The sequence below is a fragment of the Acanthopagrus latus genome, chromosome 17 (genome assembly GCF_904848185.1).
Source record: "Acanthopagrus latus isolate v.2019 chromosome 17, fAcaLat1.1, whole genome shotgun sequence".
NCBI lineage: Eukaryota > Metazoa > Chordata > Actinopteri > Spariformes > Sparidae > Acanthopagrus > Acanthopagrus latus.
In genome coordinates this window covers 17,123,432-17,135,390 of record NC_051055.1, presented here as the reverse complement: position 1 = coordinate 17,135,390, position 11,959 = coordinate 17,123,432, and the positions used below count along the sequence as shown (strand labels likewise).

Sequence of the window (11,959 nt, the reverse complement as noted above, 5' to 3'; positions counted from 1 at the left end):
TTACAACATCCAGGGAGTTGCTTTTTCAGCTCTGTTTGATACAGTGGCAGCTGTTCTTGCCTGGGATCCATATGATCTGACATCCTTTTTCTCTTGTTATGTTAAACGCAGGCTCCCTCTCTGTGGAATGGGCCTTTAACTTTAACTGGTGCAGGTAATGGTGCAGGTAATTTTGTATTCTTCAGGTTCAGAGCCTCGATAAATGCGTAAATCCCCAACTTTGGACTTCAGGGTAGAACAGTCTGGGGGAAAATGTAATAAATAACAGTCTACACAATAAAAAAAAAACACAGCAATGTTTCATGAAGGGTGAGGAATGACAGTCATCAGCACAGTTCATTCACAAACCGCTCTTACCTGTACAGGATGTGGGGGCGAGGGATCGTCTACCTGTTGATGACTCTCCTTCAAAAAAGGGAAGTTCAGCAGTACATCACTGATGTGAAAATAAGTTTCCACACAGTGAAAAGATGGATGAATCCACAGAATGCACCACCTTCGCATCCTTCTAGACCTTCGGAGCACTGTGACTGCTGGTGCCTACGTTACCCACAATGCAACTTAGCCACTGAGTGACATCGCTGGAGGCAATTCAGCAAATTACATGCAGCTTCCTCTGGAGCCACAACAGGCTTTTATGCTACTCTTTTATATGCAGTCGTACTTCCCAAATCCCCTAAATACACGTTAGTGTGTAAAAATTGGTGGGGTTACCCTTTAAAGTTGTATTCATTTATTAATGGATTTCTCATCTCTCCATACATGCTGAAGAAAACAAACCACCAGCGGCACCAAACAGTGAGTTTTTGCTGCAGGACAGCCGTAATCCTCCATCCAACCAGTCTAATGCCTGACCTGACAAATAAACCATGAGAGGACGGGGGGTGGGGGGGCAAAAGTGCGGAAACCTTGTCATCTCTCGTCCATCATCAACATTCAACATTCAGATGGTTCCTGACATAAACAAAGACTTCCAGCTCCCCTGCTTGGACTGAGTAACACATCGATGCCCCTTGTTATAGTCATACACACACACACACACACTCACACACACACACACTCCGTCCTCTGTCGTCCCATCTTTTGCTTTGCCTGACTTTCTCTCTGTCTCTCACACCCTCCCCTCCTCTCCCCTTCTCCCCCTCTCTCTTCTTTCCTTTCTGTCCCCGTCCTGCACCTTCTCTCTTTTTGCTCATCTCCAGTAACAGGTTGATCCATGGCTCTCCTCCTGACATCCGTTATTCCGGATCTTTCCGAGGGAGCGCTGACAAGCTGTGAGCGATGATGATCCCCTCGACAGGAAACCGGGAGACACAAACCTGTCTCATTCTGCAAGATGGATGGAGCGTAGGTCCAGGGACACGTCACAAAGAGACTGATTTAAATATAACTTTTAGTAAGGTGCGTGTGTGTAGATTCATATCTTTAGGCGATGCGCAAAACAGTTATACAGTATGACCTAAATTTCCATTACAAAGAGACATATGATATTTAATTTCCACTCATTCAGATCTTTTCTGTGTTTCTTCTTCTCCCCTCCTTTATCTTCACTCACAATAACATCCACAATCTAAATGACCTCAAGCATGACACACTATTTCTCTACATTTTCTATAGTCTAATCTTAGACACACAGCACACACAGCAGAAGGTTAATACAACTAGTTTAACCATCTCCATAGAAGTGATACACACACACACACACACACACACACACACACACACACACACACACACACACACACACTTTTGTTAAAAACAAGTGTCAGGATGAAAAGAACATCAAATTACTCGTTAAGCCTGATTTGTTTTGTAGCTCGTGTTCAGTGGAGAGAGATGAAAAGATCTGTTTGGATCTAAGGTTTTGAGTTTATTTTTTTTTTTCATACATCACTGTGGAAGTGCACATGACAGGGCGCCAGAGTTGCATCACAATACATATTTGATCACAAAAAACATTCTTATTTTTCTTCTTACATGTTTTTGTGTTGTTTTCTTTTTTGTAATCTGGCACAAATTAGGGGGATTTCTATCCTCGTCCTCTGGCTTCAATCCCATCTATCACTCACGTGTAAATATCAACATTTGGAGGGCCCAAGAGAAGTCTGCGTGAAGCAATGACTGAAATAAAAAATAGAAATAAACCTACACACTGTATACTGGTTATGGTGGGGTTTTCTTAAGGTTGGGTGTAACTCATTCTCTATTTCTCTTTTTTTTACCTCACCAACAAAACAAAGTTAACACGGTTTTATTGTCCTTTTTGTTTGTCTAGACCAGGGCTGCTCAGAGTGGGGCCTGCAGGCCAGACGGTTGACTTAGCGGAGAGCAGAGGGATGCTTCATGCAGGAATTCCGTCGATTGAGAGGAACATGAAATCTTGGGCATTTTTCATTTTCATAATACAATTAAAGGTATTTGCTTCTGGCCCATATTGTCCAAAAGTAAGTTTCAGTTTTGGCCCCCAAAGGGAAAAAGTTTTGGCCTCCGTGGTCCATAGAAAGTGTTACCGATATTTTCGAGATATTTGTCTATGATATTTTCCACAGTCCTGTCTCTAATGATCTACTGCACATTCAGTGTTGTTTCACGGTGGTTACTACAGTTGTGACTCCAGTTCCACCATCAGTAGCTGAGCCCATTGACAGACTCAAAGAGATTTATCTGTCATTTGAACATACGTTGTTGCGCTGCTTCACAAAAGACTCTCGTGAGAAGGCAGAATTTAAGTTTATGTTTCCTGGATTTTTTGGGGTTAGCAGAATTGGTGGTATATAAATAAACCTGACCTAAGTTTCCTCAACTTTCCTGAGAAGAATCTGTCTAGGTTGAAAGAATATGAATGAAAAATTGCTTCACAGTGACAAGAGAACATGTAGGGGGCTCCATCATGTGTGTTTTACAGTAATGCTTTTAGTCCAAGTCCATATGACAATACTTAATGGTTTGGAAAAAGGACTTAATGGACCCAGTTTGTCATGTATTTACTATGTGCTTCTGAGGATATCTGGTGTGTGCATACATCTGTGCATGTTAACATTTGTGTGTGTGTGTGTGTGTGTGTGTGTGTGTGTGCATACTGGACATGGGCATGCATGTCCGTGTCCCCGTAGAATGTAAACACATACTAAGACTTCCTGTCTGAAGACCGAACCGAGGGAAGATTTAGAGTGAGAGGGAGGGAAACAGAAAGACAGAGTCCCTGAAGAGGGACAGAGAGAGATGGGCTCACGATGATGCTAACAGAGGGGGAGAAGAGGAAGAAGAAGAAGAAAGACACGCCGAAAGGAGTGAGATGTACAACAGTGGGAAGACGCAGGCAGATCTGAGGGTGCTTGAGAGATCTGGTGGGGGAAACAATACGCTGAGCAACAGCAGACGGGCCGACAGAGTGACAGAACTGACAGAGACGCCTCTTGATGCGCAGATCTGAAGAGGTGTGTTGATTTGCTCCTGACGGCTGGCGATGACTGGAGATTCTGAGAGGAGAGACGGATCCGACGTGCGAGAGATGAAATTCTCACTGAGACGCTGAACGGGAGAGCAGCTGACGTCAGAGGTGATACGAGGGCGCACAGGTCACTGAGAAGTTGCAGCATCCTGGACCTGGAGAAGATCCAGCATCACCTGGTTGGACACGGACCAAGAGTCTACGGATGAGGAACGGACATGAGGACACACAAACTGGAGTTGGTCTACTGGTTTGACTAGTCTCTCCTTTTTCCTCTAGAGGTAAGTTGTCATCAGCAGTGGAGTTCATTGTTTTTAAAGGAGAGGAAAAAGAAATAAGGTCTTTTTGCTCACGTTTCACTCAAGGAAACTTAACTAATCATAGTGTGCATGTACAAATGTAAGACCTCGTAACATGTAACATGTTGAACAATCAGAGTACATGTAAAGGCCCCTGTGGACTTGTACTGCAAGTTCACTAAAATTAGAGCCGCAGCAGCAACAAAATGTTCTGAACGCCTTCGGGGGCCTTCTGTGAAGCTATAACTTGATGTAGGACAGCGTGAGATCTGCGTCCCGCTGCCCCATCCTGCCTCTCCCCACTTTCTATATATTTTTTTTATTCCACTTTCACACACATTCATTCCACCACCCGAAACAGGACTCCCACGCTGCAGGAATTTATTTGGACAGCATTATTTGTGATCGGGCCTCCGGGCCCTCTGCTCCCCTCTCAGTATCACTTTACAGTCATTGCATCACCACAGGCTTTGATGTGAGAGGAGGAAGAGCAACAACGGGAGAAGCAGCGGTGACGCATTAGATTGATATCGGAGCATCGGAGTCAAACCAGAAGCTGCACAAAACCCGCGTTCCAGTATTACATCGGTGCTGCTTTTAAGAGATGACAATGAAGAAAAAAAAAAACACAGTCATGTACGAAATGTCTGTGCGAAAAGAAATAACTACTTAGAGAGTTTACCTTTTAAGCCCCGACAGTTGTTATAGTGGTTTATTCGGGTTTGCTAATATTACCCAAAACTGATTTTGCCTGCCATTGTTCAGGCCACATTATCAACATAACACACACATAATTTAGAGTAAATAAGAAAAGAATGAATGTCGAATATAAGCACAAATGTTTCTTTCATCCGTCTTTGCTTTCCTGCAGGAACTGAGCTTTCGATCACCAAGAGTCCATGGCCGTGCTAACAGTTTTAGCATGGTGCTTTCCACTAAACTCATTTCGGTTTAGCATTTTAGCATGCTTGTACTTGCTAATGGGCACTAAACGTGAACTTTAGCCATGGTTGAATGGTATTTAATTCATTTTTCAGTCCAAGAAATGTTTGAACTGATATGTGACAAGCGGAAATGTAAAGAGTAGCTTAAAACCCAATTAATAAAAGTTCACTAAGTACATTTTTGCAAAACCACAGATAAGTATAAACTTAACGTTTCTCAATGTTGCAATTTTAGATTTGTTTTCTATTTCTCTCTTGTGATACACTGTGCTTATGCTCAGGTTAGGTTTATGCACAAAAAGCCACTTGGTTAGGGTTAGGAAAAAACGTTTTGGCCCAAAATACCAGTATTAGTTGCCACAAACATGGCCAGAGATGGTCCAGCTGTCTGTGAAAAATAGCTGGTTTGGTCTCAACAAAAACAACGGGAAATGTCCCCAGACAAAATTAAAAATCACCCCATCAGATCAGATACAGCCTAATGTCTTGTTGCCTGGCTATAAAAAGAACAGTCTGTAGATTTAGATCAGCTTGGCCGGGGCATGTTTGGTCTCAGCATTCATCGTTTCAAAGACCAGCTTCAACAATACATCATTAAAACACTGGAATACATTACTGTCATTGTCATTTGTTTCTGAATAGATGACTCAAGTGGTTTAACACACAATCTCCCCAGAGCAACGCTCATAACACTCGTTAGCACTGTTAATGATGATGAACTAGCTCCAGTAAACTGAACAATATCAGGGGATGTTACTGTGAAAACACCCATTTATTTTCTTCAGTGGTCTTTACGTTCTGTGGCTGTACTGGTCTTGTTAATGCAGATGAATCACATTATTCACGCCTCACCCTCAGCTGAGCATGTTATTCTCATTAGCCTTTTTCATCAGCTGGATGATTGTTTTGCTGTGGGAGATTAGTTTGTGAGGCACGAGCACATAGAACGTAAAACCTTTCCAGTCCGGGACTCACATGAGCAATTAAACAACATTTGTCATGAAGGGATACAGCGGTGTACCAGCCTCTAGCCGGTTCTAGCTTCACACTCATTTGGACGCTCTGTGGAAAATACAGCTCCATGTGACTTGACAGTTTCTTGGGTTTTTTATGTTTTAAATGCCAGTTGGACTCATGATGAGTTGGACTGATTGAACAAATTAAAACAAAACAACAAACCCAGTCACATCTTTAAGACATGACAGGTGAAAAGATTTGTCTTTTTTCATGCATTGATATTGAACAAGGTATTTATTTTGTATAAATTAACACACCAAAAAACATGACAGTCATGAAAGTAATCTACTGGGTAAGTTTCATGGTAATATCCATACTCACCCTTTTCACCTGTCGCATCTTGTGTTTTAGGCTAAAAATGATGGACTCTCATAATACATTTTTTTAGTTGAAAACTTCACAAAATCAAAAACAAAAAAATCACAAAAATCATCAACAAAATGAAGATATATCTGTTTTGATGTGTTGAGATGTCTATTGAAGTCAGCATGCTAACCAGCTAGCAACAGTCCGGTCCAACATCCCTGTGCTAGTGGCGAAATCACCAAAACCCCTCATGGTGCTCCAAGCTCCCAGTCTGTACCACTCAATGCACAGCATACTGAGCTAACTAGCTAATGGCAGCTCCAGCTGGCAGCAGTTAGCGATAATCTGATGTTATGCTGCACCCTGTCTTAAAATGATATTTTTGTGGCTGTTAACATTATTCTCTGATGTATGGAGTGACGAAAAGAGGTAAAAACTTTTGACTGTAATGTGTCAACATATGAAACAAGAATTTGAACCTGGCATGATATGATGTTTAGAATTCTGTTCTGGAGATGTATGCAAACTGGTGGGGTATTTAATGAGACAATGGCTCATTTGTATATTTAAACACAACATGTCAGAAATCTTGTAATAAAAAAAAAACAAAAACATTGTCTCAATGTAAGTAATCAACTGGGGAAGTTTCATGTTGATATCTAGAATATATCAAAGTAAGTATCCAAAAATCAGCCACCCTTTTCTTTGCCTTCCCTTCACACACTGCACTTTAATACTTGTGTAATTATAAGTGTCCTTCATGGACCCTAAAGGCTCTGTCCTCATATGGCCATTGACCGCTTGATGGGCTGTGTTATTTAACGAGGAAACACATGTAAGGACAAAAAGTTATTCATGTCTATCTATCTATCTATCTATCTATCTATCTATCTATCTATCTATCTATCTATCTATCTATCTATCTATCTATCTATCTATCTATCTATCTATCTATCTATCTATCTACTGTATGTGCTACAGTCAATGACTGCCCTCTGCTGTCTATAATATTCACACCTGATAGATTATAGTTCATATATATCCAACATATATTTGCATATAGATGTGGTCTTAAAGTCTTAGAGATGTGCAAAAACACCCTAATGATAAATGACGTGACAGTTTCTTGTTCCCTGTTGAAGTAATCTATACATTTTCCTCTTGACTACACTTGTATGGAGCATGAATCATCCGTGGATGTTTCCTCCAATCTGATTTTTAATTTAGTCAATAAATGCGTTGGTGTGGTTGTAATGGTCTCTGTGCTGCTGTTAATCCCAAAACTTGAAACTATAAATATCCAGGAAATAACATTTATCCTGTATTCACACACACACATATACACAGAGAATGTATCCAGTTTACCCCAAATCCCCTCTGTTTGTCACAGTTATTAAAAGAATTCAACATCTTTCTTGGAGGTAAATAAACACAAACAGGACATACGGATCAGGATTGACTCTTTGTGGGCTCAGAACTGATCTGCTGGCAGCTTTCTAAATGAAGTGAAACCATGCTGAGGGGTCTTTTTTATGTTAAGACTGCCATGCAAAGGTCACGTCTCGGCCAGAAATGGAATAGATGTGTTATTTCTGTGTTTCCCGAAAAGGGTAGGCTCTGTGCCACTAAGAGTTCAAATCTACATTTTTTTTGTTCTTAATACAATCCACTCATTGCCTCCCACAGCACATCACCATAGGCACAAATAAATACAGTTACTTTATAAATAAATAGTCTAAACAAATCGGATATCAGTTTAAAGTGGCTCTGTCAGTGTGGCCATGCCAACAGCAACATCCACGATGAGGCCAGAGACAGACAGGGATTGTTTGGGAATGTCTGTGCGTGTGAATCTGCTTTATTAACTAAATTACAGATACTTTTTTTTAGAGAAGTTAAATGTGCGCGAAATATACAAAACATGCACACACAGGACCTGTACGCATGCATTCATGTACTGAGAGGTTACTTTATCAGAACACGTGTGTGTGATTTTTGTTCCACAGTTTCTGAGCCAACGCTGGACTGTCATCATCGTCATCATCCTCCTCACCATCATTATTAATGATGAACTTCAACAGCACAGAGTCCTGGCTTTTTATCAACACCTCATTTTCCGTGCTTCCTGTGGTAGCCAGTCCCGGGAACAGGAGTGGCATGGAAGGGTATCTTCAAAGACTGGCTCATTTGGATGAAGGGCTCTATAACGACTTTTATGGCGTGTGGATTGCACTGATGGTCATTAACTCTCTCATATTCCTGGTAGGCACTTTTTTTTCAGGAACACTCACGCACTCTTGACAAACACACAGTAAATTCTCACAGTAAGAACTACTGTAATTTTGCTTTTGGAATACATGACGGGTAGTTATTTGGAATATATCAGTAAGCCTCTGTGAAATTGTACTGTTTCTTTCTCAAGACGATAATTAAAAACAGTAACAAAAAAACGGTAATCTAACCGTTAGATTACTAGTAGGCTAACGGGCCTACTAGTGGTCCAACAAGGTTTACTGTAAATTGGAATGGTTATAATGACTCCAGATGTTATTACAGCATCATGATGTCATTTTACATCAAACTACTGTATTTTCCCCGCTTTATTTCTGTAATCATGGTATATGACTGTGAATTTACTGCAGTTATTAGCCAGTATTTCACTGTAAAATTAAAGGTAAAATCTCGTCAGTGTGGTTTAATAAGATATTCTTACATCCTTCATAGGAGTTTCAAAGTTCATATCCATCTTGTCAGTCTGCATAAACTCCTTAAACTGTTCTCATCTCCCCTTCTATCCCTCAGGTGGGCATGGTGCTCAACATAGTCGCACTTTATGTTTTCTGTTTCCGCACCAAACAGAAGACCACCTCTGTCATCTACACCATCAACCTGGCGGTGACGGACCTCCTGGTGAATCTCTCTCTGCCGACCCGCATCCTGCTCTACTACAGTGGAGGCGCCTGTCTCACCTGCTCCTACATGCACATCTTCAGCTACTTCGTCAACATGTACTGCAGCATCCTGTTTCTGACCTGCATTTGCGTGGACCGTTACCTCGCCATTGTGCAGGTGGGTTCCCTGAAGCCTAAAACATGCTGGTTATCTGACTTGCCTGACTTCAAAACTATAAAGAACTTCAAACAGAATATGTTTCTTCTGTCCTTGTAGGTTGAGGCGTCCCGTCGGTGGAGGAACTCCAGTGTGGCCAAATGTGTGTGTGTCTCCGTCTGGCTGTTTGCCATCGTGGTCACCTACTCCTTCCTTTCCACTGCTTTCCAGCACCCTGGCTGCTGCCTATCGAAGCTCCTCTTCCTCACCATCACCGAGTTCTTCCTCCCTCTCATCATCATTGTGGTGTTCACGTTGCGGATCATGTGGGCACTAGCTGACCGCCGTCTGATGCAGCAGAGCAGGTATAACCAATAAAGATACACACAAGTACAGTTTTGTGAATTTTGAAACAAGAAAAGGACTGGGATAAAATAGACTGACATTTGCAACACAAAGTACTCACAGCTGCTGGGATGTTACAGTGGTGGTTTTGACTGTATGTCCTCAGGGAGAGGAGGAGGAGGGCCGTCCAGCTGCTGAGCACAGTGCTGATAATCTTCACGGTCTGCTTCACACCCTTCCACATCAGACAGGTGAGTGAGAGCTAGCTGTGACAGTGCTTTGAGATATCATCATCATCATCATCATAACCATGCATTCTTTCTGATAGGCAACAGTGGGCGACTGTCCTGGTTTCAAAAAGGAGTCCAATTATATTGAAGCTTATGAGACACTGACCCTGCTTCTCACTTGATTTATTACCTTAGCAAACCAATTTCTATTGCATTTCTGGTATCAATCGCTAGTTTCAAGTCTAGTTTAATAGAGCATGATGTTCATTTAGAAAATTATGGTCCCATTTAAGGTCAAATTGTTGATGATAAAGAAGGGTATGCTTTAGGGCGTGGGTACCTTGTGATTCACTAGTTGCTACAACAGCCTTGCCCTTGGGTTTTCAGTCAGTCGAATCAACTTGAGGCTGCAAAACGGTAAATCACAAACCGATAGGTGACATAAGGGTGGCTTTACTCTTGGTGACAAGCCAAAAATTTGGGAACTACTGTGTTATCAAGATGAGCAGATGATAACACGCTACATGTTGCTGCTTTAATCCAACACAACGTGCGACCTCATGGCTGTGCGGTCTCCTTGTGTCGCAGGTGGTGGTGTATTTCTACCCCGACATGCCTCATCATGTGATCGTCTACCACCTGACTGTCACTCTCAGCAGCTTGAACAGCTGTATGGATCCCATCGTCTACTGCTTTGTTACAAATAATTTCCAGGTAATAACCATTTCTTGCTGTCTTTCTCATCTTTTTTGGTGCCATCCATCACATCAGTCACCCTCATTAATTCTCTTATTTTCTCATCGATTCGCTGAACAACTTTACTGCCTTTCTGTCCCGCAGGCCACCATGAGAAACATTTTCCGACGCCAAGAGCCTGAGCAGACTAGCGGGGACATCATCAGCATGCAGCACAGCTCCAAGGGGTCGGGAGGGACACCCACTGCCATCACCAATAATGTGATCATGATGACCAGGATTTCCACTGCTCTGAAGGATCCGGAAAAGAACCACACAGTGTAAATCATTTTACACATGGGCTGAAGAAAACTGAGCATTACTGAGGTGTCACAGTTGCCGGGGGAAAGGTGGCAGATACAGAGACTCTGCTGACGAGGGATAACGGCACTGGTTTATGATGATGCAGAACTAAGAGCTCAGGATCAACAGCCACGGCCTACGAGCAGCAAAAACCTTGGAATAACTACTTTAATCGCTTACAAGACAAGAGACAAAGTTAGTCTGCACCCAAGATTATTATTGTGCCAAGAAACCTTACCATGACTGTGAGCCTTGTGACTTTACAACCGTGAGACAAGCGCTAGTCCAGTGTGCTGCCAAAGTAAACAACAGATGACACAACTGACTTGATTTGCATTAATACTTGAATCATAGTCTCAAGATGCCAAGTTTCATTTTAAATGAAAAGTCTTTTAACATTTATATTCAATGTGACCATATCTACATATATATTTTACCTTTAAAGTGAAATTAAGCCAGGAATATTTTGTCCAAATACACTTTTCCATGTCATGTTTAAAAATGAAAGCACAAAGCAGTGAAGCTGATAAACAGCTACTGCCATCTAAATGTTTCCTTCAAAGATGTCAGTTTCACTGGGGATGCTGGGGGCATGTTCCCACCTCTTTGTTAAAGTGGCCTACTTTATCTGCATCACTTTTTAAAAGCATGATTTGTTAAAAATGGTGTAAAAATAGCTTGCAACAAGAAATGTTATCCAACAAATGAGATGAAATGAAATTCCAGTACCATTTTGCATTACAGTGCCTCAAATCATGTGTGCAGAAGACCACTCCTCCAGTTGCGCTGGGCACAGTTGCTGATGCAAACTGAACAATGATTGCTGTGACTTCTTTTATGCAGAAATGACCAGGACAGGAGTGCTGCTGACAATAACAAAAGAGGAAGTTGAGGATTGACATAATGTCAAACAGACCACGCCTGTATCTTGTTTCCTACATAAAAGGAAGGCCATGTGTAATTTCCTGGATTACATGATGATCACTTCAGAGGATCCACTTCAAAAAGTGTTTGGGAATAATAATACTGTGTGTCCAGCAGAGAGCAACATTGCACCGCCATTCAAGGGGCCGGAAAAGCAAGAGACCACAAACAACTGTACCAAATGGAAACTTTTTGGATGACTGAAGGGAGCGAAGTTGTGAATGTTTGGGCTGTGATAATATTGTTTTACTATAACAAAGTTGGGCATCATGTGTTGCTAAGAAAACTTTTTATTTTTTGTTTCGTCAAATGTCACATTTAAAGTATACTGGAGAAATGGGGGGGGCAAGATCAAAT

General features: G+C 41.7%; 1 protein-coding gene across 2 annotated transcripts; it reads left to right on the top strand.

Moving 5' to 3' along the window:
• Positions 1 to 3,232: 3,232 nt before the first annotated feature.
• On the top strand, positions 3,233 to 11,941 carry LOC119005987 (G-protein coupled receptor 20-like). Of its 2 annotated transcripts, XM_037074234.1 has the most exons (7): positions 3,233 to 3,732; positions 8,024 to 8,279; positions 8,820 to 9,086; positions 9,186 to 9,430; positions 9,577 to 9,661; positions 10,229 to 10,354; positions 10,481 to 11,941. In XM_037074234.1, the coding sequence occupies exons 2-7, from the start codon at positions 8,082 to 8,084 to the stop codon at positions 10,658 to 10,660; spliced, it is 1,101 nt and encodes a 366-aa protein (XP_036930129.1). In that variant the 5' UTR covers positions 3,233 to 3,732; positions 8,024 to 8,081; the 3' UTR covers positions 10,661 to 11,941. The 2 variants fall into 2 exon arrangements, with proteins under 2 accessions (XP_036930129.1, XP_036930128.1); XM_037074233.1 differs by having other exon boundaries at positions 8,877 to 9,086; positions 10,229 to 11,941.
• Positions 11,942 to 11,959: the final 18 nt, after the last annotated feature.